Here is a 27,886-nt window from a genome sequence, read left to right as displayed (position 1 = left end):
TAATCATATATGAGAGAAGAACGCCAATCAAATTACAAGAAAGGGACAAAATTAAACATATCTTAACTGGCGGTGATCCTCAAAGCTTCAGAAATTCAAAGCCCTCCCTAAGTCAGAACAGTGGGGCAGGCAACGGCAGAACTTTGAGCTGTTCACGCTGGTACCACGGGCTCCACTGTCTTCAGCGTACAGGATTTGGGGATCTCCGCCAGCTACAGGAACAGTGCATCCAGCTGGGTGGGTCTGAGGCAAAAGGTGTGGGATGCGGGGGGTAGTTTGATAAAAGGCATATATGCACACAAAAAGTCTTTATAAAAGTACTTCTAAGCATTATGTGAAAACAAAGTTCATATTCTGTATTTTGCAAAGTCTGGCTCTCTACCACATTAGGGAACACAAACTTATGCGGTTCAGCATCACATCTTTCTAAGGGAGGATTCTGGTGCCCTCTTGTGGCTTTGTAAAAAAAAAAAAAAGTCTTCTACCATCCGATATTTAGTGCTATTTAACTGGTCAGAACGGATGCTGACCAGTTAAATAGCGTTCAACCAGCTATCCACCACTATTCAGTGGGGAATAATCGGCTATATCATGGTTAGCGGCTGGCAGATGACTGGTTATATCATGTGATATAACCGGGTCTCGGTCACTATTTTAATGTGTGGGAATGCCCTCCCACAGAGGTGTTAGAGATGAAAACAGTAAAGGAATTCAAAAATGTGTGGGATAAACACAAATAAGCACATAAGTATTGCCATGCTGAGACAGACCAAGGGTCCATCGAGCCCAGCACCCTGTCACTGACAGCAGCCAAAAGAACAAGCAATTTGTCCCGCCCATCCTAGAAATACTGTATTATTCCCTCGTCCATTCAATAACATTCTATGGCTTTTTCCTCCAGGAAGCCATCTAACCCTTTTTTGAAGTCCGCTAACGTTAACCGCCTTAACCACCTTTTCCGGCAGCAAATTGCAGAGTTTAACTACCCATTGAGTGAAGAAATATTTCCTCCGATTCATTTTAAATTTACCACACTGCAGCTTCATCGCATGCCCCCTAGTATTTTTGGAAAGCGTACACAGACTCTTCACATCTACCTGTTCAATTCCACTCATTTTATAGACCTCTATCATATCTCCCCCCCCCCCCTCAACCGCCTTTTCTCCAAGCTGAAGAGCCCCAGCCTCTTCAGCCTATCCTGATAGGGAAGCCGTCCCAACCCCTGTATCATCTTTGTCGCCCTTCTCTGCACCTTTTCCAATTAAATGAATCTTGTTTAGAAGGAATGGATCTAAAGAGGTTTAGCGGAGATTAGGTGGCAACACCGGTAATTGGGAAAGAAAGCCAGTGCTGGGCAGACTTCTATGGTCTGTGCTCTGATTGTGGCTAAATAGATTTAGATGGGCAGGAGTGGAGCTTTTCCGTGGGGGGGGGGGGGTCACCTTAACTTCAGATTTTTTAGAACAAAGACCGTGCTGGGCAGACTTCTACGGTCTGTGCCCTGAGAATGGCAAGGACAAATCAAGACCAGGTCTACATATGAAGTTTATCACATCATACCTTATGTAATGAGTTTATTTTGTCGGGCAGACTGGATGGACCGTACAGGTTTTTTTTATCTGCCATTATCTACTATGTGATTCATGTTATTATGAAACTATTTGCATAACAAGTCAGATCGGTTTGTTTATTTATTACATTTGTACCCCGCGCTTTCCCACACATGGCAGGCTCAATGCGGCTTATATAGTAACAATATAAAGGAAGAGCTGGTATTAACCCCTCTAGATTGCTCGCAACGCAGCCCCTTCTTGGCAAAACGTGGCCAGATTTGGGCTTTTTATGTGGGTGTAATTCAAAATAAGAAACATAAAAGAACTCCATTAAAATATAGAAGACAAAAACATAACATTCATGACAAGAAACACAATATAAAACAGCAGCTCTACAGGTAACCACCATTATAGAATCCATACTTACCCCCAGATTATATATAGGTGCCCAAATTTCTGCACGCATACAGCCCTGCCAGGACTCTCAGATCAGTTGGTGGTTTCCAGCTCTCGTAAGATAGTTCGTGAACAAACCTTTTCTGGAGACGGGAAGGTGGCAGAACTAGAGGACATGAATTGAGGTTGAAGGGGGGCAGACTCAAGAGTGTCAGGAAATATTTTTTTTCACGGAGAGGGTGGTGGATATGTGGAATGCCCTCCCGCGAGAGGTGGTGGAAACGAAAACGGTAATGGAATTCAAATGTGCGTGGGATAAACACAAAGGAATCCTGTTTAGAAGGAACAGTTCCGCGGAATGTTAGCGGGAGATTGGGTGGTGACGCCGGTAATTGGGGAAGCAAAGCGGGAGCTGGGCAGACTTCTACGGTCTATGCCCTGACCGTGACGGAACAGATAGGGATGTGCTTGAATGTAAATTTTAAGGGGCTTTGACGTTAGCTTCAGAACTTTTAGTACCAAAAAAGTGCTGGGCAGACTTCTACGGTCTGTGCCCTGAGAAAGGCAAGGACAAATCAAACTCTGGTATACATATAAAAGTATCACATACTATGTAATGAGTTTATCTTGTAGGGCAGACTAGATGGACCGTACAGGTCTTTATCTGCCGTCATTTACTATGTTACTCTTTGGGGTTCTACATGGAATGTTGCTACTAACTGGAATTCTGGAATCTTGTAACCCTTTAGGATTTCAGAATCTTCAGAACTGTTAGGCAGACTTCTACGGTCTGTGCCCTGAAAAAAAGCAAGGGAAATCAAACTCGGGTAAACATATAAAGTATCCCATATCATGTTGGGCAGACTGGATGGGCCGTACAGGTCTTTATCTGCCGTCATTTACTATGTTACTATGCCAGACACACAATCTTCTCTGTTAGAGGTCCTCAGCTATGGAATGCCCTCTCAGCTTTCCTCTGCTTACAGACTTCATTAGCTAAATTTAAGACTGATCTTTTTCCATTTAGTGATGCTGCCTAGTAGAATTTTTTCATACCTCATCAGTAAGTCTGGTCCAGAATGAGTACTGGTCACCCCCTGTATTTTTTCCCCACTTTCTGTCCTGATTTGTAATGCCATCCTCTAACCCTACCCTTTCTTTGTCCTCAGCCTACTTCACTCCTATTTTATCTTATGTTTTAGATGGTAAGCCGCCCTGAAGGCCCCCCCCTATAGACACTGTTCCTTTGAAACTGAGTGAGAGTCCTCCAGCTGCATTACTGCCAGTGGGGGGCGATACTTCAATATTGTGTTCTCAATCGCTAGGAACAGGGAGGTTCTCTAGAGTCCTACAGAGCTTGACTGTCCCTCGCTATTGAAAGTGTGATAGCACCACCACTGGCAGGATTGTAGGTGGAGGACCCCCCCCCCCCCCTCAAATTTAGAGGAAACAGTGCTGCTAGGGTGGGATAGTAAATTTTTAATACACTTGAAACTTGAAATGAATTGCTTAACAAGCTCAATGACAATAATTGGGTGCCAGCAACCAATTATTGATGTTAATTGGCACTCTGATATATGCGCGTGGGGGGCGGGGCGTTGTTGGGATGGAAGATTGTTTATATTTCATATACTTCTGCCAGCCACAGTTTCAGGTTTTCTGTTTGTATTTGCATTTCAGTGCTGTTTTCTTTGGTTCTAAACTTCAATAAAGAAATTTTCAAATAATATATGCGTTCGCAGCTGGCTGCTCGCTATTTTACAAGGCAGTGTGCCTAACTCCCATAGCATGTATCTTGAAAGGAGGCGTGGCCATGGGAGGGGCATGGGCAGGTCAGGGATTGTCCAAAATTTAGGTATAATTTTATGCACCTACCTGCCATCAGTGGGGCGCGAGCATTTATCAGGAACGGACTGACCATTCAGGCAACCAGGCAGTGCCGAGGGGTGGGGGTGGGGGGCCCAGAGGCTCTGCCCAGATGCCCACCGTGCCGCTGGTGATCTGGTGGCCTCTGCGTGGTGGAACATGTTCTTTCCTGCCCCAGCACCACCTTATTTTAAAAATGGCGGCCAAGACTCCCTGCAGAAGTCTCTGGAGACTGTCAAGACCCGCAAGACTACCGCAGGAAGTCTCAGCCGCCATTTTGAAAACATGGTGGCGCAGGCAGGCAGGAGAATAGCAACAGCACAGCGGGCAGGAAAGAACATGCTCCCCCCTGCCCACGGAGGCCACCAGGATCCCTCCTGTAGGACCAGGGAGCGTGGGTGTCCGCTGCGGCAGCAGGGGGTATCGGGCAGCAGCCAAGTGGGAGGCCCAGACCATCCTCATTGCCCAGGGACTCAGATCACCTGCAATCCGCCCCTAGCCTTTATACCTACTTTTGGCAGGCATACATTTTCATGCCCAAATTTAGATGCGAGAAGCGTGCCAAGCTAGCATTCTATAAAATGGCGCTTTGCGCAGAGTACCCTTTACACAATACTCACACCTCTGTTTACTAAGCCATGTGGCAATGCCAACACAGTGAATGGGCTGTGTCAGCATCAAACGAAGGTGCCGGAGTCGACCGGAGCTGAAGACTCTTCGGCTGGCGGGGATTGGGGACCCCCGCCAGCAACCAAGGTGCCTGATGCGGCGCCAGGGCGGATTGCAGTTGCGGTGGCTAAACAGTGTCTCCCCCCCCCCCCCCCCCCCCCACCTCAGGCTTTGGCCCCCCTCCCGCCGAAGTCTGGCTACGCCCCTGCTGCATAGGACACGTGCAGGTGCCTCCGCAGCGTAGTAAGAGGGCCCCTTAATGTTACGGTATTAAGGCAGGATTTACTTTTATGCAGTCCAAACAAAAATAAAAATGCTTCCATTTGCAAAAATACCAAACATCACTTTAAAAGCAAAGTAATATCTTTCTACACATATATGTTTATTTGACGGACCAGGAAAAAAAAAAAAACTAAACTCCTCTGTGTTTTCAAATGAAAGGCAAAAGATGTGTCTACTTCGCTGTAAGATTGCTGAGCCGAATGCCCACATGCTTTCCCACCTCGAGAGCAGACCTTCTGGCTTGGGGAGCAAATAAAGCCATTTTATATTTCTAGAAATATAGTTACAGGGTCCATAAGAGTGTTTTATCTGAGTAGGACAGTACACTGCAAAAAAGCAGGAGGAGGAAAGGGGCAAAACCTTCCCCCTAAATGCAGTTAAGATATTTATAGCTTTTCCTAGAATGGTTAAAAAAAAACCCTACAGGATAAAAATAGAAAATCTAGTAAAATTATTAGGCAATGCAGAGGGAGGAGCCAGAGTGCGCTGCAGTAGATGCTCAAAAGACCCACTTATCTGCAGGAATTTCTTTCTACGCACAAGTGACGTGGGTCCTGCCAGAAAAGCAGAGCACAAAGACAAATTACTAACCACAGTGAAGCTGACACTGACCCTGCTCAGGTCCTGGGCTACCTACATTGTCTTCTCACACACCGCATGTCCTACACCCGGATTAGGGGGCTAGATATTAAAGACCATTTCAGCCCTATCATGCATATTTGTATTAAGAATCAAGGAATACACAGGAACGAGATGCAAAGCATGTTAAACAGCTCATTACTATGAAATGAATAACATGGCTTGCAAAATCTGCTGGTATTTTCCCATCCCTGGAGCATTGTGCTGCAAAGCTGGGGCCCGATGCTCCTGGCTTTTCTTAAAGGGGCCAATGCTTGAAATAAAGACCTGTCCTCTCCCCCTTCTCCCCACGGAAGCCTACAATCACATCCCCCTCCCAATGCTCCCCCACCACCTAAGCTTATCACTAAACATACTCCAGGAGCCCTACTAGTGAAAAAATTGACCCCCCCACCCCCACCCCCACCCCACCACCACCACCTAAGGCACCTCCATTCTCCTGACAATAAATTTCTTGTTTGCCAGCTACACTTCACACTGACAGCCGTGGGTCCCAAATGAACAAATATCGACTATTACTAGGCCATATGTAGAAGGGAAAAAAAGGTTGTGAATGACCAATAACTGTATGAGTCATCAACAGGAAGAACCAGAGTTGAACGTGGGCAACCCCACAGTCAATCAATAGTTTCCACACTAATTCAGGTAATAAATAGAAATAAAACAAAGAAAAGAAAATAAGATGATACCTTTTTATTGGACTAACTTAATACATTTTGATGGGCTTTTGAAGATATCTTCAGATCAGAAATTCAGAAAGTGGACTAACATGGCTACCCTACCATGTCACATAAGAGTAGCCATACTGGGTCAGACCAATGGTCCATCTAGCCCAGTATCCTGTTTTCCAAACATTGGCCAAGCCAGGTCACGCATACCTAGCAGAAACCCAAATTGTGGCAATATTCCATGTAGAACCCCAAAGAATAGCAAGATTCTAGAATCCTAAAGAGTGACAAGATTCCATGCAGAAACTCAAATAGTAGCAACATTCCATGTAGAACCCCAAAGAATAGCAAGATTCTGGAATCCTAAAGAGTGACAAGATTCCATGCAGAATCTCAAAGAGTAGCAACATTCCATACTACAAATCCCAGAGAAAGCAGTTGCTTCCCATCTCTGTCTATGGACTTTTTCTCCATGAATTGTCCAAACCTTTTTTTAAACCCAGATACGCTAACCGCAAACTAATTCAGTATTTGCATCGGCCACCATCGACTGATCCTCTTGTCTGCATGTTTACCGTCACAATCCCTCTCTTACGCCCCATATCCTATCGGCAGATTAACGTCACACCATATAGTGATTTGTTCTTCAGTTTGAAAACTGTGTTGCCTAGAGTACAATGGGATGGAGAGAAGGTTGCAACCAATGTAAATTAAAAGCCTGGAAAGCATAATAGCCAACAATCACAAAATACCCTAACAAAATCCTTCTAATGCAAAAACAGATGTTAAAATTAATCAGCATAGAACATAGCACCAAAAATGACCAGCAAACCTACGACCCACTTGTTAACTGGGCTAACTGGTCAAGGGAATAAAACAAAGAAGCTGAGCATGTGGAATTAAATAAAAACTTAAATCAAAAGTACAGTAATACCTTGGTGTTCGTTGGCTTCAGTTATCGTCAGTTTCGGTTTTCATCGATTTTTTCCATGAAAAGTTTGTCTCGGATTTCGAATTATCGACGAAAACCAAGGTATCCCTGTAATGGGAAACTGTTCCATAGTTTTTGTCAATCTGCAGAACTTCAGACAATCACATAGGGGCCCCTTTTTACTAAGCTGCGTCAGCATCTACTCGCGTCCAACGCAAGCCAAAATGGAGTTACCGCCCAGCTACCATGTGGCTCTTGCAATAATTTCATTTTTGGCGTGCATCCGATACATGCGCCTGAAAAATATTTTCAGACGTGCGTATCGGATGCTCACCATGTGGCATTTGACACGCATAGGTCATTACCACATGAGACTTGGTCAATGGCTGCCGGTAAGGTCTCAGACCCAAAATAGAACACGCCAATTCTGATTTTGCCGCATGTCAATTTTTGGCAAAAATTTTAAAAAAGGCCTTTTTTTTTTTTTACAGGCATGCTAAAAAATGCACCAGCATGTGCCCAAAACCTGCACCTACACCAACGCAAGCCATTTTTCAGCGTACCTTAGTAAAAAGGACCCCTAAGTAATCACTGCTCCTTCTTCCATTTTGACTCCTGCTCCTTTTCTAGCCATCCCTCGCATTTCTGGTGTGCTTGACAAATTGTAAGGTGGCTGAGAATGGTTTGAAGCGCAATCCGACTAAAACTGTAGTTACGATATTTCATTCTCAGCGTCCTGCTACAAATGTTCCAAATTTCACTATTTTAAAGATAATCCTCTTTCCTACTCCACAGCCACAAAAATCCTGGGTGTCACTTTGGACAATACCCTTTTCTTCCACATTTCAAAGATGGTAGCGACCTCCTTCCTTACTCTTAGATGGATCCTTGCAACCCATTCTCTTTTAGAAACCTGCTCTCTGAGCAGAAGGGGGGCCAGGGTGGTCCCTGCCGCTGTGTGTAGGTCAACCCTCTCTTTGTCCTTAAGAGTTGTAGCTGCCAAATCAAGGAAGTTATCCCCCCACCTCTATGTTTTAAAGTGCGATAGTCATTTATGTTTTGCTTTAAGTGTAATTATTCTTTATTTAAACAATTCAGAACCTGCCTATCCACAAGTCTAGGCAGGTTACATAATTACATGCATAATAAAAACAAACCACAAATTACCATTAAAAAAAACAAACAGATATGGCTGTTACGATTGACAATCTGCCTGTTCCATAAAACATTTATCAAATTACATGTGGAGGGGCATTTTCAAAAGGACGTCCAAATCAGAATAGAAACAACCAAGAAATGATGCCCAAAACGGACATCCACCTCAGGTTCTCTCAAACAGGAAATACATCACGATTTCCTGTTGGATGGCGGTGTGCTGGAGACATCCATCATGAACAGCCATTTTACAAAACTGGAACATCCCAATTATGAACGGCAAGAAACAAGGGAGATGGAGTGGACGTCAGTATGAATGGCAGCATTCGGAAGAAATGAACATGCAGATAGCCACACGAAGCGGAGGGTCAGCCTAGTGGTTACTGCAGTGGGCTGTGAACCAAGAGATCCAGGTTCAAATCTTTAGCACTGTGAACCCTCCAGGAACCGAAAAATACCTACTGTACTTGACTGTAGACCAATAGCCTTGAGGCTTGCAGGTGGCATATATTCAGGTACAGGTACAGGGCAGGTACAGTAAATATTTTTCTGTTCCTGGAGGGCTCACAATATAAAATATATATATATATATATATATATATATATATATATATTAAAGAGATTTGAACCTCGGCCCCTTGGCTCACAATCCACTACACCACTCACTAGGCTACTCCTCTAGCCAGACCTTGGTGGGAGAGGGGTCCAGAGCCCAAAGTGGGGGGGGGGCACATTGTAGCCTGCCTCCCCCAGCCGCTGACCCTCCCCCACCACTAGGTACCTTTGCTGGCGGGGGTCCCCAACCCCTGCCAGTAGTGTTCTTCAGCGCCGGTCTCCGGCGCATTTGCTGATCTGTGCTGTCAGTCAGGACTCGGCACAGATCAGCGAACGCGCCAGAGACCGGCGCTGAAGAACACTACTGGCAGGGGTTGGGGACCCCCACCAGCAAAGGTACCTGGCGGCAGCGGGTGAGGGTTGAAAGCAGAGGGGGCCAGGGCTAAATCTGCAGGGACCCATGCCCCCTTGGCCCACCTAGCTACGCCCCTGCCTCAGAGTTATTTCCTGTTTTGCTAAGAATGCCCATAATACCTGAAGCTGTCAAAGAGCCTGGTATCCCCCCTTTCAGTTTTAGGGGAGAGGGAAGGGACAGCAACCACGGGAGGTGTCACGCTTTAATTGCTCCTGAGGGCAGCTGCTCTATCAGAGCCCCTTTTGGTAACCTGGATCTGATTGAAACAGGTCAAGCTTGGGACATCCTTCTTTTCAGACTTAGGGGTCCTAAGTGCCTCCGTGCAGCCAACATGTGCCAAATTTGGAACTGTCACCCAATTACCACATGCCCCGGACAGTAATTCCATTTTTTGCGTGCAGCCGATACGCATGGCAGAAAATATATATATATTTTAAAAATTTTCTACCAACATGGAGGTAATCAGCAGTGTATGCACGTTGACACCAGGGCTTTGAGGGAGTACTTGGGGGTACTGAGTACTGGCACCTTTTCCATTGCTAAAATTGACCTATAGTCCCCAAGTTTTAATGAAAAAACTCAGGCTCTACACCCCAATTCTGCGACTAGTTGCAGGGGGGCCTGGCTATTGTGGGGTAGGTCCCTCAATGATCACCCCACCCCTGAAGGGTGGCCTGGCATTTGAGTACAGTCACCTTTTTCCCTAGAAAAAAATGCCCTGGTTGACACTTACCGCCTGGTTAGAGCACCAGACCTTACCACCAAGTCAATAGGTGGCGGTAAGGTCTCAGGCCGAAAATGGATGCCCGCTTGTTTTAATTTTGCCACACGTCCATTTTTAGTCACAAAAAAAAAAAAAAAAAAAAGGCCTTCCCCCCCCCCCCCCCCCCCCCCCCGGCGTGCTGAAAAATACACCAGCACGCATCCAAAACACTTGTCTACACCAGTACAGGCCATTTTTTGGTGCGCCTTAGTAAAAGGACCCCTTAGATATTTCTTCCCGTTCGGTAATTGCTGTTGGACCATCCCTAGTCCCACCCAAAGTATGCCCACAACATGCTTGCTATTTGGACATCCTTTTTCTGACTTTGCCAAAAAATCAGGATTTGGACGTTTCAAGCACATAAAGAGGGTCTCCTATGCTAGACCGGGAGTTACTAAAGAGCAAAACATTCCGCAAACTACTGAAGTCATGTTACCCAAGATTCTTCTGTAACACTAAATACCTATTTACAATGTATTTCCACTATTCATGATGTATTGTAAGCCACAGCCTGCAAAGAGGTGGGAAAATGTGGGATACAAATGCAATAAATATAAACTCATAGGCATGTCTCTGAGCTACCTATGCCCCTCCCTCAGCTACGCCCCCTAGAAGTTGCATGCAACAGACATCGAGCGGAGTTGATAAGCATTTAAAAAACTCTGACCATTGCCGGCTGAATATTGGGGGGGGGGGGGGGGCTAATCATTTCACAGTAATATCAATTATGGCAACATGGCATTACATTGTATAATGCTACGTCCTCAAAAGAAAAGTAGTTACTAACTTGCAAAGACTAGGCTCCATGAAGACAGGTCTTAGTCATACCAAACCTGATCCATAAAAGAAGATGAAGGGTAATTCTTATCATCTAGGTGCCAGATTTATTCAACCGTTACAGGTGTAAATGTCTCCATTTGAGCGCTAGCCGGGTGCTTTTCTGCAAATATCCACTTAACCTATGGCTTCCCCATCGTAGACAGGTCATAAAAGTAGGAATTGAAAATTGAGACTTACTGAACTTGGCCTGCGATGTGCCCCGTTAGGAGTCACAGACCTAGAAAGGGATCTGGGAGTCATCATGGATAAGACGCTAAAAACTTCTGTTCAGTGTGCTGCGGCGGCTAAGAAAGCGCACAGAATGTTGGGTATTATTAGGAAAGGGATGGAAAACAAACACAAGGATGTTATAATGTTGTATCGCTCCATGGTGCGACCGCACCTCGAATATTGTGTCCAATTCCGGTCGCTGCATCTCAAAAGATATAAAGGAATTGGAGAAGGTGCAGAGAAGGGCGACGAAAATGATAAAAGGGATGGAACGACTTTCCTATGAGGAAAGGCTGAGAAGGTTAGGGCTCTTCAGCTTGGAGAAAAGGCGGCTGAGGGGTGATATGATAGAAGTCTACAAGATAATGAGCGGAGTAGAGCGGACAGATGTGAAGCGTTTATTTACACTTTCAAATAATAATAGAACCAGGGGACACAAGATGAAACTAGAATATGGTAGATTTAAAACAAATAGGAGAAAGTTTTTCTTTACTCAGCGTGTAGTTGGACTCTGAAACTCGTTCCTGGAGAATCTGGTGGCAGCAGCGGCTGGCCTTACGGAGTTTAAGGGGGGTTTGGACAGATTCCTGAAGGAAGAGTCCATTGAACATTAAATTTTTTTTTTTTTTGGGGGGGGGGGGGGGGGTTGCCAGGTTCTTGAAGCCTGGATTGGCCACTGTCAGAGACAGGATGCTGGGCTTGATGGACCCTTGGTCTTTTCCCAGTATGGCGGTGCTTATGTGCAAGCAGCTATTATCACACGATGTAGGCAGTTATCCGCTGAGCACTGACCACTGGCTGGTTAAATAGCGCTGAGTATCGGGCGGTATATGTATGTGGGATGTATACATAGAAGACCAGTACATTCAACGATGTTAAGTAAATGTATAGCACTGCTGAATAGCTGTATAAAATTTATTATTTATTGTATTTGTACCCCACATTTTCCCACCTTTTTGCAGGCTCAATGTGGCTTACAGAGTATGGATATGAGAACGACATTACATGATTTAAGAAAACAGTCGATCATAAGCTGAGGCGAAAGAGGAATTTAGATGGAAAGGTGTTAGGTAAGGTCGTGTGAGAGGTGTTTTTTGGTGTACTTGGGTGGTTTAAGGAATGATTTGTTTCATTGAGGGTGACTTTTGTAGGCTCTGTCGAAGAGATGTGAAACAAATTTGCTAGTCATCCCGCTGAAAACATTTTGCACCATGTGCGAGGCTAGAAAGTTATGCCACGGGCTCAGCTGGTTTTGAACCAGCACTTACAGGGTTAAGAGTTTGGGCATTTTGTTTAGGGGGCGGGGCACCTATCTCTGGTCTTCTAGTCCAGTTCTCCAGAGCAGACAGCAACTAGCAACCCTGTGAAAGAGGAGCAAAGGCGGACTTAAAAAAAATTTATGGGCGCATATCCAAAGTATGGAGAGAGGTAAGAAAGGGTTGGGGGGGCAAGTACCCGAGTACATTTGCAGCACGGGCACAGGGAAATGTGATCAGCTCTCTAGCGAGACTGAGAAATTGCGAGGTCAGGGCAGGGTTTTTGCAGCATCAAAAACCTCCTCCACCCAGCTACTTCTCTATAATGGAGCAGGAGATGGGAACAGGGACACAGGGGTGCAGATCTACTAATCACTTCTATAGCGCTACAAGGCATACGCAGCGCTGCACACCATACACAAAAAAAAAAGACAGTCCCTGGTCAAAGAGCTTACAATCTAGATAAGACAGGCAGACAGACAACAATTAAGGGTAAGGGAATAAAGAGGTGAGGATAAAAAGGACAGGGCAAGTGAGCAGTGGTTAGGAGTCAAAAGCAGTGGTAAAGAGGTGGGCTATGAGTTTGGACTTGAAAACGGCCAAAGACAGGGACGTACAGGCTCGGGAAGTCTATTCCAGGCTTGAGGTGCAGCAAAATAAAAGGAACGGAGTCTGGAATTAGCAGTAGAGGAGAAAGGGACAGAAAAGAGATTTATCAACAGAACTGAGTACCTGAGGGGGGGGGGGGTGTAGGGAGAGACAAGAGTGGAGAGGTACTGGGGAGCGGCAGAGTGAATGCACTTATAGGTCAATAAGAGAAGTTTGAATTGAATGCAGAAACGGATAGGGAGCCAGTGAAGTGACTTAAGGAGAGGGCTAATGTGAGCATAGCGCCTTTGGCGGAAAATGAGTCCCGCAGCAGAGTTTTGGACCGATCTGGTCACTTCCAGGACCCAGTGGCTCAGTGGATGGGCACAGGGACACAAAACCTGTTATTTATAGAACTGGATGGCTCAGGGGACAGGGATGCAAAGCCAATCACCTCTAGGACCAGGAGCACAAGGGATGAGCACAGAATTTATCTATCATTAATTATATATCACTAAAAAATGTGCCCTTGCTATGAAGCTGTGTTCCCTTTCCCCAGCCATGAGATGTTATACACAGGAAACCGGTCACACTGGATACTTTACCTGGAACCCATCACTGGCTCAGAATTGGTATTTGGTATTGGGCAGTGCCAGGCTCCCCTGACTGACGTAAGCAGAGCTTGTGATGTCTCCCTGGAATACTGAGCCTCCATCCCACCTGGGACACGGCCAGCCCCACCTGTTTACATCTCCGGCTCTGCCTGACTCTGGCCCTTAGAGAGAAGAGCAGGCACAGCAAAGAAAGTCAGAGAAGGGAAGGACCAGAGAGGAGGGGGAGGGAGAAGAGAAATCTCGTGTGTGTGTGTGTGTGTGTGTGTGTCTATATGTCTCAGCATTTCTGTGTCTAGCGATGGATGTGTACGTCTCTCCCTCTGTGACAGTATCATGTCTTTTTATTTATTTTAATCTTGGGGGTCAATGTCTCCATGCCAAGACAGGAATGAACCTAGATTATGCTAGATATGTTCTGTCTCCTACATTTCCTCTCTCTGCCAGAGAGATCTGTATCCTGAAGTTCAGGCGGTGTAATTATATACCAGCAGAATACTGGGGTGCATTTGACATTCTTTGCAACCAAGCCTGTAGCAGGCAAGAAAATTGGGGCTATTTTCTGTATTTTTCTGCTCCATTTCCTTCTCACACACACAAGGATTGACTCGGGCTGCACATACTGCAGCGGGACATGTTTATCCACTCCTACCCTAGCTGAGATAATATTTAACCATCTCTCTGACCTCATTTGCAACTTTCTTTAAATCAGCCACCTTACTTTCTAACTCTTCTTACTCTCTTTCCTATCTACATGTTCCATCTTTGCTTTACCCTTCACCATCAATTAAAATGTTTCTATTACGTATTGTGTTGACATTGTAAGTAGTATACCATGGCCATACTTTGTATTTGTTGAATATTTTTACTGCTGTAATTGCCTATTATTCATGTCTGATCTATTTTTACTGTACCCCGCCTTGAGTGAATTCCTTCAAAAAGCCGGTAAATAAATCCTAATTCATTAATAAATAAGTCAAATCATCCAGGCACAACAAAACAGGCAGAGAAAATTATAAACTTGGGGAGGTGTAGGCTACTTCAAAATAAATTTCCAGTTTAAGCCATGCTAACAGCTGCCGCCACTGCTTAGTAAACGGGGGGGGGGGGGGGGGGGGGGGGGGGGGGGGGAAGATGTGTTTCGAAATGGGATTTAAATTTTAAAAGAAGATGTCTGATCTGATATAAATGGGTAGATCATTCCATACTCTTACATAGTAACATAGTAGATGACGGCAGAAAAAAAGACCTGCATGGTCCATCCAGTCTGCCCAAGACAAACTCATATGTGTATACCTTACCTTGAATTTGTACCTGTCCTTTTCAGGGCACAGATCGTATAAGTCTGCCCAGCAGTATTTTCCGCCTCCCATCAGCGGCTCTGGTACAGACCGTATAAGTCTGCCCTCCCCTATCCTCGCCTCCCAACCACCACCCCCCCTCTTCCCCCCAACTGCTCCGCCACCCCATTTCAGCTAAGCTTCTGAGGATCCATTCCTTCTGCACAGGATTCCTCTATGCATATCCCACGCATGTTTGAACTCCGTTACCGTTCTCATCTCCACCACCTCCCGCGGGAGGGCATTCCAAGCGTCCACCACCCTCTCCGTGAAAAAATACTTCATGACATCTTTGCTGAGTCTGCCCCCCTTCAATCTCATTTCATGTCCTCTCGTTCTACCGCCTTCCCATCTCCAGAAAAGATTCGTTTGCGGATTAATACCTTTCAAATATTTGAACGTCTGTATCATATCACCCCTGAACTCACTCTCCCCTTCTTTGTACATATCGCCATGCATAGGACAGAAAATTGCATGGGCAGGTTATAAAATGCACGCAGAACTTAATTGTCAAAATTAGGCACTAACCACCAGTATTACCCTTGCTGTACATCGCCTTCCTTCAAAAAGGCAGTACATAAATCCTAATCAATGATAATTGGAGTTAATTGGCACTGATTTGCAGTTACACATGTAACCACATTTAGCTGCAATCCTCTAAACTTAACGCTTAAAATCTATAGCGTATAACTGCAAGGGGGTGGACGTGCCAGAGCCGGTGGTGGGAGGCGGGACTGGTGGTTGGGAGGCGGGGATAGTGCTGGGCAGACTTATACGGTCTGTGCCCTGAAAAGGACAGGTACAAATCAAGGTAAGGTATACACAAACAGTAGCACATACGAGTTTATCTTGTTGGGCAGACTGGATGGACCGTGCAGGTCTTTTTCTGCCATCATCTACTATACTGTGTGTCAAACATTTATGCACAGAGGTTATAGAATACTGACGGTTACTTGTGCAAACTAACATTTAGTTGAGTGCATTTATACCAGCCGTTGATACGGTGCGCGCCACCGTGCCTAAACGTTGCTGTGTTATCAGCTAACCTTAGGCTAGTAATTCTGTAATGGCGTTTACACGCACAACTGTCGATGCAGAATTGCAACTTTTAGGCAATCTGTAAGGGAACTTATCCCTTCCTGTCCCGTTGGCTCAGGTCCCTACTTAGGGGCCGAGGCTCAAAACTCCCGCGCTAAAGTCAACAGGGCACCTCTCATACCGCTGGAACAATCGCCAATGCTTAAAGGAAACTGATATTCCAATTATATGTGCGCCGTACCAGCAAAAGCAAAGGGGGGGGGGGGGGTGGACATGCCTGGCGCATGCGCAAAAGAGTTTTCGTGTTAAGTGCAGATCTTGTGTGCACGTGCTGTCACTGCTCTTCTGCGTCTTTAAATAGAAGCTTTTTTAACTTGGAAGGCTTATATTTATTATTACATTTGTATCCCGCGCTTTCCCACTCAAAGCAGGTTCAATGCGGCTTACACAGTAATAGGGAATACAGAATATTGTAGAGAGTGTAAAAATTAAGTATAACCGAGTAGTAACAATAGATAAGTAGGTAGAGATAGGTAGTGGAGAAGAGATTAAGGTGGGAGATATAGACTGGGTCAATGTCGTTGTCTCTTGGTATTTGGTAAGTAGATGGGTTCATTAGTTTGGGTCATTTGGATAGGCTTGCTTGAATAAATGGGTTTTTAGTGCTTTCCGGAAGGGTAGATGGTCGCAGATTGATCGGCTAGGTCTGGGGAGGGCATTCCCGAGTTGGCTACCTAAGAAGGAGAAGTTGGATCTAAAATAGGTTTGGTACTTGAGTCCTTTACAGTTGGGGTAGCGCAGGTTGAGGTAATTCTGCGAAGATTCAGCCATGTTTCTTGTTGGAAGGTCAATCAGATTTAGCATATAGTCCGGAGATCCACCGTGAATAATCTTGTGTATTAATGGGTGGATCTTGAAGTTGATTCGCTCTTTGAGAGGGAGCCAGTGAAGTTTTGCACGGAGAGGAGTTGCGCTCTCAAAACGTGATTTGCCCAAGATGAGTCTCGCTGTTGTATTTTGGGCAGTCTGAAGCTTTTTCAGGATATGGGCCTTGCAGCACGGAAAACAGGCGCCGATGGGTGCTTTCACTTTTGGGATTAATCGGACTCGCACACGTTTCTCTCTCGGTACCGGCACTTACGGGCTTCCTTCCGCTTCCAAAATAAATCTAAAGCCGACCGATTTTAAAACGAAGATCAAAAGAAATCCTCTCTTCAAAATGCCCCAGTGCCATCTCCAAGCTGGCATTATTTTTCCAGCAGTAAGAGCAGGGTTTCTTCGGACGCTGTTCTCCGAGCGTTTGGGAGGGCATAGAAAATTGCGTTTTTAAAATACAATTTGTGGCCTTCTGTGGCACGCACGTCGTTTCTTGCCCTAAAGCCCTCTGAACATTCTCTGTAGCTTAATGCTGGCGCTACGCCTGCATTAAAAATCGGCTCTAATGCCAGCGTTAGGTTCTGAGCATCAGCCCCTTAGATTGTAAGCTCTTTGGGAATGGAACCTTGTGTACCTGAATTGTAATGCTGCTGTAAGATACCTTGAGCAACATTTGGAAACGTGAGCTAAAAATACAAAAATCACCCTCATTTTTCTTCTACCAATCCTTCTCTTAGTAAATGCCATTCTTGTGGTTTTTTTTCTTTACCGCTGTATGTGTGTGAACATGTGACCCTGTGTATTTATGTTTGCATGTGTCTCTCCATGTGTATCTCTGCCTGTGTGTGTATTTGTGGAAGGGGGGGGGGAGGCCTGTTTACAGATAACACAGAGGGACACGCCTCAGCCCAGTGTCCCCTGTGCGGCTGCCCTTGAGCTGCGCCCTGGCAAAGCTGGTTTCTTTTTATCATTTATTTTTATCAGGGGTGGCACAGACAGAGCGTGGGAAAAGCTGGTCCAGGCTGATCTAAGCCGGTGGAAGGGAGGGGCAGGGGATAAGAGACCATCTTTACCAGAGGGACTGTAAAATCCTTACAAGGAGGGATAGCTCAGGTGCACATATGCTAAACACCCTACATTGCATCAGAGTGAAGAACAGAAAATAAGGAATCAGGGGATGTGGGAAAGGGGTGGAAGTAGCAATGAGAGAGGCGGAAAGGGTTTGAGTTGCAGCAGGAGAGAAGAGGGAGAGAAGGGATGGGAAGGATGAATCAACCACTGGAAGAAGAGGGGGTAAGGAGAGACAGGTGGAAGGTGTTTTACTCAGAGACACCATGCTTTTTATTTAGCTTTTTCCTACATTATTTTGATCTTGGGGTGCTTGAATATTTTAAGAAAGGTCTAAAGGGTCCTTTTACTAAGCCGCGTTAAGCGTCTATGTGCACCCAAAGGAGTTGCTGTCCGACTACCGCGTGGCTCTTGCGGTAATTTTATTTTTGACGCCCATCCGATACGCGCGTCAGGAAAATATTTTTTTATTTTTCGGTCGCACGTTAACGACGCACGCCAAGTAGCATTTGGCAGGCACAGGTCATTACCGCACGAGTCTTTACCGCTAGGTCAATGGCTGGTAGTAAGGTCTCAGACCCAAAATTGGACGCGTGGCAATTTTTCATTTTGCCGCACGTCCATTTTCGATAAAAAAAAACATTTTTTTAAAGGCTTTTACAGGCGCGCTAAAACATGGATCGGCGCACGCTCAAAACCAGCGCCTACACTACCGCAAGCCATTATTTTTAGCGCACCTTTGTAAAAGGAGTTAAGGGATTGTTTTTGAATGGAGCCTAGGTTGCGAGATGAGCTTCAGCAGTGGATGGTCTTCGGTTGTATTCATTATTTATTGTTTTAAGAGACTAATGCGCTTTTAATAAGTTATATGCTCTTTTAATTAAGGAAGTTTTGTGTAACCTGCTTGGTTTCAGGAAGGACTATAAGTGTCCTAATATATAAATATTTATATTTATATCTGCCAAAACTAAGGCAGCTCACAGTAAAAAAAAAATTCATAAATCACGAAAAAGCATACAACAGACTGGAATTAGGTTGAGGTTTTCATGTGTCTCATGTGCTGTCAGTTAAGAGATAAAGAAACAAAGATTGTGGGGAAAGAGAAGTGAAGAGATAAAGAGACAGAGAAGCAGAGACAGACCAACTATTCCAGAGAGAGACAGGGAAACATGTAGCTCTACCTGCCCTGAGTACAGAGTTACATGGGGACAGAAATTTCACCCATCTCCACCCCGTCCCAGGGCCGCCGAGAGGGGGGGACAGGGGGGACAAAAGTCCCCGGGCCTGGGCCTCCGGAGGGGGCCCCGCGACACAGCAGTCCGACCCGCCCTCCCTCCGTGGCTCCCAGCACTAACCTTAAATGCCTCCTTTCACCACATTTGCAAGCAAGCAGCAGCAGGGCAGGCCACTCCTTCCTTCTGTGTCCCGCCCTCGCCTGACGTAACGTCCGCGAGGGCAGGGCACGGAAGGAAGGAGAGGTCTGCCCTGCTGCTGCAAACGTGGAGGAGTGGCCTAGTGGTTAGGGTGGTGGACTTTGGTCCTGAGGAACTGAGTTCGATTCCCACTTCAGGCACAGGCAGCTCCTTGTGACTCTGGGCAAGTCACTTAACCCTCCATTGCCCCATGTAAGCCGCATTGAGCCTGCCATGAGTGGGAAAGCGCAGGGTACAAATGTAACAAAAATAAAATAGATACTATTGGAGATTCTACATGGAATGTTGCTACTATTGGAGATTCTACATGGAATATTGGAGATTCTACATGGAATGTTGCTATTCCACTAGCAACATTCCATGTAGAAGGCTGCGCAGGCTTCTGTTTCTGTGAGTCTGACGTCCTGCACGTATGTGCAGGACGTCAGACTCACAGAAGCAGAAGCCTGCGCGGCCACATTGGTGATCTGCAAGGGCCGACTTCTAGTGGAATAGCAACATTCCATGTAGAATCTCAAATAGTAGCAACAGTGGAGGAGTGGCCTAGTGGTTAGGGTGGTGGACTTTGGTCCTGGGGAACTGAGGAACTGAGTTTGATTCCCACTTCAGGCACAGGCAGCTCCTTGTGACTCTGGGCAAGTCACTTAACCCTCTATTGCCCCATGTAAGCTGCATTGAGCCTGCCATGAGTGGGAAAGCACAGGGTACACATGTAACAAAAAATAAATAAAATAAAAAATAGTGCAGGGCCCGGCAGCGGGTGGAAGGGGGCCCGGCTCTGGCTCTCGGCGGCCCTGCCCCGTCCCCTGTACTAAAATAACCCAACTTAATAGTAGCCCACATTGATAACTTCCCCTCTCAGTGCTTATGGGGATTTCAATGTTATCAAACATATCCCCATTAATTTTAGTGCTATTATTAATTGCCATGGCACAAGGAAAGGATAAGTAGGCTGGCCTGGTACTACACTTTCACGCCAGAAACCCCACAGGACCTATCAGATGATTCCCACTAACCCCCCCCCCCCCCCCCCCCCCATTCCCATGCAGCTCTCTAGCCCCTGAGTAGCTGACACTCGTATTTGGCTCTAGTGTTCATGGGATTGATAGTACCACTTCACATATCCCCAGCACCTGGCTCTGCCTCTTTCCTCCTGGTCACCAGTACTGCCACAGCAGGAGGCTAATAAGGCAGCATACCATGATGGAATGGCGCCCCCCCCGCACCCCCCTGTAGTGTGTGTGCGAGTTGCAGCAGCAGCAACCTGAAAACAGGCTGCCTTTGATCATGTCCTGGGTCCTCCCTTTACCGCATCCCACCCACAGGAAATTGCATCAGAGGAGGTGGGATACTGCAGAGGGAAGGCCCAGGGCCTAGGCAAAGGTAGCCTTTCTTCAGGTTGCTGCTGCTAGCAGCTTGCACACAGAGAAGGAACGATGCCAGACCTATGGGAACAGTTGCAGAGAGGGGGGGGGGGGGGGGGAAGAGACCATGCCAACATCTCATACACAGTTTATAGGATCATGGCAGAGAGAGGGAGAGAGGAGAAGGAACAATGCCAGACATACACGGAGGTGTGTGGAGGGTAGGAGAAAGACCGGGCCACGGCAGTAGAAAGAGAAAAAGGGAGATTTGTTGGATTGAAGGAGGGAGGAAAAGATTCCAGGGAGGAGAGGGAAGGCTTAACCATTAACAGGTGCCATCAGAAGCTGAGGATTTTGGAACCCTGAGCCAGTGCTTCACCTGATCCAATAGTTAAGTCCTAGCCGTACTGCTCGCACAGTCCTGGGTTAATTCATGGCAAGAACGTGATCCTTACAGCACAAGAGTAGACAGGTTCCTTTCCTAGTAGCGTTCTTTATTGATACCGAAGATTGGATTCACTAAATCGCTTCTCTCTGTCACTGGCTCTCTGGGTATGACCTTAGCCTTCCACCTGTAATTAGAGAATTACTTTGTATTATGAGAGTATCTTTAAGAAAAACAACACAGTGCCTTCAGGCTCTCTGTAGCCGAGTAAAAAGGGTAAAATTATCTCAAGGTGAGGGAGCGTCCTTCAGCCTTACAGAAGCACCAGCATTGCCTGTCAGTTCTAGGATCTGGGTGTTTTAACAGAATCTAATTGTTTCCTTTATCAGGATCCCGTGACGCTCTGGGAGGATTTGGCGAAGCACAAGGGACAAGGTTTGAGGATGGACAACGCTAAAACAGAAACAACGAGAGGAGAAAGCAAAACTTGAAAAACAGCAGTAGAGGAAATGAGAAGAGAGAGATTAAAAAGAGACAAGAGAGAGAAAACATAAAAAGGAGGAAAAGCAAAGAAAGCAAAATGGAAAAGAGACAACAGTAGAACCAGAGAGAGACAGCGCGCTCAAGGGGAAAAAAAAAAAAGTAGAAATGTCGTTTAGCAGTTCCCATCTGGTGAACAGGATAAAGAACTCGCCTGCAATTCTTCGCCAGAGGTTTTCCCAGGGCAGAATTTCACAGCTGTCACACGGAGACCCTCTCTTCAAGGTGCAGTACCTGGGGATGGAGCATATTTACTCCCTGCAGGTGGATCAGACACGGGAGGCCGTGACTCATCTGGCAGCTGGCCTGACGGGTATGACAGGCATAGCCGAGCATGCCCTGGTGGTGCGTCCACGCTACCTGGAGGTGAAGGAGATTGCCACTGGCCGCCAGATCACCAAAACATACCTGCGCGACATAGCCTGCTGTGCAGCCGACGGCCAGAAACCTGACATTTTCCTCTATGTGCACAAGCACCGCGGCCAGCTCCAGTGTCGAGCCTTCCTCTGTAAGAGCGCCAAGAGGGCCCGAGAGATCACCGACTGCCTGGCCCAGTCCTTCCAAAGGGCCTTCAGCGAAAGAGGGGCAATCCTAGATGATAAGCCGCTATCGCAGATCTCTGGAGAGGCAGGAAGACAAGAACAGGGAGGTAGGCCAACACAGACTTTTTTCTCCTCTGCAGAACACATACACAAACTAGAAAGAAGAACATAAGTGTTGCCATACTAGGACAGACCGAAGGTGCATCAAGCCCAGTATGCTCGTTTCCAACAGTGGCCAGGCCAGGTTAAGAGTATCTGGCAAAATCCCAAAAGAGTAAAACACATTTCATGCTGCTTATTCTAGTGGATTCTCCCCGTCCATCTTAATAATGGCTTATGGATTTTTCTTCTAGGAAATTATCCAAACCTTTTTTTTTTTTTAAATTCTGCTAAGCTAACAGCTTTTATCTCATTCTCAGGCAATGAATTCCAGAGTTTAATTACATGCCGAGTGAAGAAATATTTGCTCCAGTTTGTTGTAAATGTACTACTCGATAACTTCATTGCATGCCCCCTAATCCTAGTATTTGTGGAAAGCGTAAACAAGTGATTCACGTCTACTTTTTCGCTCCATGCAGTATTTTATAGACCTCTATCATAGCTCCCCTCAGCTGTCTTCTCCAAGCTGAAGAGCCATAGCCACTTTAGCCTTTCCTCGTAGGGAAGTCGTCCCATTCCCTTTATCATTTTTGCAGTGGCGTTCCTAGGGGGGGGGCTGACACCTGGGGCGGATCGCCGATGCGCCGCGCCCCCCGGGTGCAGCACGACCCCCCCCCCTCGGTGAAAGGACACCCCCCGGGTGCACACCGCTGGGGGGGGGGGGTGCCGCGTGCCTGTCCGCTTCGTTCGTTTCCATGCTCCCTCTGTCCCGGAACAGGAAGTAACCTGTTCCGGGGCAGAGGAAGCACAGAACAAGCGTAGCGGACAGGCGCGCGGCACCCCCCCCTCCCCCAGTGGCGTGCACCCGGGGCGGACCGCACCCACCGCCCCCCCCCCCCCCTTGGTACGCCACTGCATTTTCGTGACCCTTCTCTGTACCTTTTCTAATTCCACTCTCTCTTTTTTGAGATGCACACAGTATTCGAGGTATGGTCCCACCATGGAGCAATACAAGGGTATTAAACCTTTTCATTTTCCATTTCTTTCCTAATTCCTAAAAATTCTATTTGCTTTCTTGACATGTAAATCCTTTTCCTAGATGGTGATTCCCAACGTAGAACCTCGCATTGTGTAGCTAAAGTTTGGGCTCTTTTCCGCATGCATCACTTTGCAGTTGCTCACATTAAAATGTCATCTGCCATTTGGATTCAGAGTCTCGTAAGGTCCTCTTGTAAGCAGCAGTATCCAGCACAGACCCCTGGAGAACCAACTATCTACCCTTCTCCACAGAATACTGACCATTTAACCCTGCTCTCCGTTTTCTATCTTTTAACTAGTTCTTAATCCGCAATAATACATTACCTCCTACTCCACGACTTTCTAATTTCCTCAGGAGTCGAGGTACTTTGTCAAATACCTTTTAAAAATCCAGATACACAATATCGACCGGTTCACTTTTATCCACATTTATTCACCCCTTCAAAAGAAATATAGTAGCTTGGTAAGGCAAGATTTTCCTTCACTAAACCCATGTTGGCTTTGTCTCAATCCATGCTTATGTATATGCTCTAATTTTGTTCGAAGCAAACACCCACAGAAGGTGATATCTGCACAGGAGAACCAGACACAAACAAACAAAACAGTGGATCCAATGAAAGTCCTCTCACAGTTGATGTCTTTCTAAACAAGGTCTTCTATTCAAATCAATAAAACAACCCGACACGTGATGTGTTTCGGCCGAGAAGGCCTGCGTCAGGGGGGGTCTATAAAATAAACAGAAAGTATGTATATATATATATATATGTATATATATATATATACATACATACATACATACAACATGATCATATAAACAATACTCCAGAGGAGTGGCCTAGTGGTTAGGGTGGTGGACTTTGGTCCTGGGGAACTGAGGAACTCAGTTCGATTCCCACTTCAGGCACAGGCAGCTCCTTGTGACTCTGGGCAAGTCACTTAACCCTCCACTGCCCCATGTAAGCCGCATTGAGCCTGCCATGAGTGGGAAAGTGCGGGGTACAAATGTAACAAAAATAAAATGGATACTATTGGAGATTCTACATGGAATGTTGCTACTATTGGAGATTCTACATGGAATATTGGAGATTCTACATGGAATGTTGCTACTATTGGAGATTCTACATGGAATATTGGAGATTCTACATGGAATGTTGCTACTATTGGAGATTCGACATGGAATGTTGCTATTCCACTAGCAACATTCCATGTAGAAGGCTGCGCAGGCTTCTGTTTCTGTGAGTCTGACGTCCTGCACGTATGTGCAGGACGTCAGACTCACAGAAGCAGAAGCCTGCACGGCCACATTGGTGATCTGCAAGGGCCAACTTCTACATGGAATGTTGCTAGTGGAATAGCAACATTCCATGTAGAATCTCCAATAGTATCTATTTTATTTTTGTTACATTTGTACCCCGCGCTTTCCCACTCTTGGCAGGCTCAATGCGGCTTACATGGGGCAATGGAGGGTTAAGTGACTTGCCCAGAGTCACAAGGAGCTGCCTGTGCCTGAAGTGAGAATTGAACTCAGTTCCTCAGGACCAAAGTCCACCACCCTAACCACTAGGCCACTCCTCCACTGTTGCTACTATTTGAGATTCTACGTGGAATGTTGCTATTCCACTAGCGACATTCCATGTAGAAGTCGGCCCTTGCAGATCACCAATGTGGCCGCGCAGGCTTCTGCGAGTCTGACGTCCTGCACGTACGTGCAGGACGTCAGACTCGCAGAAGCAGAAGCCTGCGCAGCCTTCTACATGGAATGTTGCTAGTGGAATAGCGCAGTCACAAAAGAGAGGGAAAACAGCATACAAGTACAACAAAGCAAACAAAAAAGAAGCAAAAACTGGGCCTTCAGGATTGAGAAAAAATGCAGTCCTTTATTATCATAAATACCCGACACGGGCCGTGTTTCGGCGTACAAACGCCTGCATCAGGTTACTTCCTGTTCCGGGGCAGAGGGAGCTGCAGCGAGCGAAGTTAGCGAACTCGTAGCCGACAGGCGCGCGCCACGGCACCCCCCCCCCAGCGGCGTGCACCTGAGGGGGGTGTCATTTCGCGGGGGGGGGCACGCATCGGCGATCCGCCCCGGGTGTCACCCAGGCTAGGAACACCACTGCTATGATACCTAGTTATATCTGATTAACAAAGAACACCTGTTACAGGTAAGCAACACTAAAGATAAAACAAACATCCCCCATGACATGTTTTGGTTCTCCTTGTTTTCACAGATGATGGTGAATCAGAAGAGGAAGTGGAGCTCAGACCATGTGTGGAGATGAGTGATGAAGAGACGGAAACAAGTCCTCCAGTCATCCATCACTCGGTCACAGCCTCTGCAACCCTGTGCAGTCAGTACGCCCATGAGAGAGAAACCGAAGTTCAGAAACCACATCAGGCAACAGGACATCCCACTGCTGCAGACTCCATCCATCCTAAGCCCAGCCAGACAAGCTAAGAGCTGTAGTCTACACAAGTCACCAGTAGAGCAACAGATACTGTAGTCTTGCAAAATCAAGACATCTTGCCCAATAACCTCTACTCTATAGTGAGAGAAAGTTTTGAGGCACTGTTTGGGAGATAGTCTTGAGTTTGGTGGCTGTACTGAACGACACACCTGAGTGCCGAATTATAAATTGATACACAGCCTCATGCAAGAGCACCAATGCTCCAGCATCAGGCCTACCTCTTGGTTCAGCGGTGACCTAGAAGACTATAGTGTTCCAGACGCAGATGATCACTCAAAGCAAAATGATACGAAAAAGACTCAAGAGTTGCATAAAAATGTATTGATGGGAAATGAAGGAAAGCAACCCCCAACTCACTTACTGTAGGATTGCTAACTGGCACCAGCATGCATTGTCTTTACTTTGTTATGGACAAGGACTTACATTAGCAAAGCAAGTCCTGTCATACATTTTATGCAACAGAATACATCTGGAGCCAACCTGAGAACTCTACCCACCCATGGCTGGAATGAGCAATTAGGAAGCGTAGGCTCCTATGGTATCTCTATTGGTAGCATCTCACAGCTGTAGCTTTAGTTTGCTAAAAAAAAAAAACCTTCCACCCCACCCCCAGACGCCTATAGAGCACCACTCTGTAGATAGAGGTTGGAGTACTAGAGTTCCCATTTTGTCCCATACATAAAATTACCCCCTTTCGGGAGCCCATGTAGGTAGATACATGGTTGACAGGCCCCCAAGGCAGTGGTGCTCACCAACGGTCCTGCAAGGTAGTTTCTCAACCCCTCCCCTCTGCTACAGCCACAGGGACAGGGTCTCAGGCTTCCTACAACACAGATCTATATACCAACCAGTGGAAGGGAGGCATACAACTTCTCTATTCACTAATCGGAATCCTGAAAAACACCAAGTGGGTACACACCTAGGACCAGGGTAAGAGCACTTGTCATATGAAAACAGGTCATGTTTTCGGGATAACCTTAAGGAGGCAGGTAGCTAGATTTGCATACAGTAGAAGGGCACATCTATTCAATAGGAGAAATCCAACCTGCTTACAGCACGCAAGCCTGGAAATGAATCGCAATGACCTCCGATCACAGAAGGCATCACACAACGGGGTAGTGGAAAATAGCATGGGCCAGTCAGTCCATGGTAGGATGGTAGAGAATCAGTGTGTGAACATTTTTAAATGCTTAGGTGCTTCTGGTTCTTGCCCAAGTGTACAGCCCATGAGATAAGACCTGGTTTTTGACATCTCTAAAATTCCAGAGTTTCCTTTAGTCCAGCAACCTTTGAATGTTTACCAGTTGTGAAGGGCCAATAGATTTAAGGGCTACTGAATACCTCCTAAACCCACTTCCGCATGTAGGATGAGGTCCACAACCAACTGCTGCGGCCTAGTCTCTACCCCTCTTACTGTTCCCTTGGAAAACAAAGTTACACATTTGGTACTTTAGTACCCCACACCCCCAAGCTAAGAACTATGTAGCGGCTTGAAGAGAGGACCTTAAGAACTGTAGCCATACCACAACAGGGCTATATCAACCTCTGTTAAAAAAAGGACAAATTATGTATGCTATATTTGTATTAAATTAAAAATTAAATATATGTCTGACCCAAGTTTCATCCCTATATTGCAGACCTCAGGCAAGCAGCAATATGTTAAATTGGTACATTACTGCCAAAGAGGTACAGAAGGTAGACACACACATTTGCACACAAACGGCAGAGCCAGGCCTCTGCACAGGACACCAGAAAGACAGCAGGAAGGTGAAACTGCCCTGGTCTAGCCAGACACCTCATAAGTCATACAGACACAGCAAACTGGTATTTGCCCAACATAACCACACAGTAAGAGCCATTCCTCTTTCAAGAAAGTTTAGCGTTTTTACCCAAGACAGATTCTCTCCACCCCAAAATGTTAGCTTTCCTGCTACTATTATAGTATTTAAGATTCAAGGGGGCCTTTCACACTACTGTTAACTCTACTATAGAACAGTTGTCAGGACATCCAGAATGAACATGCATGATGTTTACACACACTTCTATGCAAGTCTCATACACCATTATGGATATCTTTAAAACTGGCTGGTTGTGTATCAGAGACTAGGTTAAGAATCACTGCTCTAACAAAGAGGGCATCTTCAAGCATAGGCCCCAGCTGCCCTCCTTCCACAAGCCAGGCCCTACTCTATATATAAAAACCTTTAGTTGAGCATAAGAGCTCATTCCTTGTAGGTATCCTGAAAAGCAACTGGCTAGGTATGACCCAAGGGTTAGGTTTTCAGAACTACCATCATGACC

General features: G+C 46.2%; 1 protein-coding gene across 2 annotated transcripts; it reads left to right on the top strand.

Annotated features, from left to right (window-relative positions):
• The first annotated feature begins 12,282 nt into the window (after positions 1-12,282).
• LOC115457941 lies at positions 12,283-27,190 on the top strand. 2 transcript variants are annotated; one of them, XM_030187656.1, is made up of 3 exons: positions 12,283-12,370; positions 21,291-22,090; positions 25,352-27,190. In XM_030187656.1, exons 2-3 carry the CDS (start codon positions 21,550-21,552, stop codon positions 25,573-25,575), a joined length of 765 nt encoding a protein of 254 aa, XP_030043516.1. In that variant the 5' UTR covers positions 12,283-12,370; positions 21,291-21,549; the 3' UTR covers positions 25,576-27,190. The 2 variants fall into 2 exon arrangements, with proteins under 2 accessions (XP_030043516.1, XP_030043514.1); XM_030187654.1 differs by having other exon boundaries at positions 25,349-27,190.
• The last annotated feature ends 696 nt before the right edge of the window (positions 27,191-27,886 follow it).

The sequence above is a fragment of the Microcaecilia unicolor genome, chromosome 14, assembly GCF_901765095.1.
Source record: "Microcaecilia unicolor chromosome 14, aMicUni1.1, whole genome shotgun sequence".
Lineage (NCBI taxonomy): Eukaryota > Metazoa > Chordata > Amphibia > Gymnophiona > Siphonopidae > Microcaecilia > Microcaecilia unicolor.
Note: the sequence above shows the minus strand (reverse complement) of the source record. Positions and strands in the feature narration are given on the sequence as shown.

Coding starts and splice junctions, on each gene's coding strand:
- LOC115457941 (XM_030187654.1), top strand. CDS start 21,550: ATGTCGTTTAGCAGTTCCCATCTGGTGAACAGGATAAAGAACTCGCCT. Junction 22,091..25,348: donor AGGAAGACAAGAACAGGGAG/GTAGGCCAACAC, acceptor TTGTTTTCACAG/ATGATGGTGAATCAGAAGAG.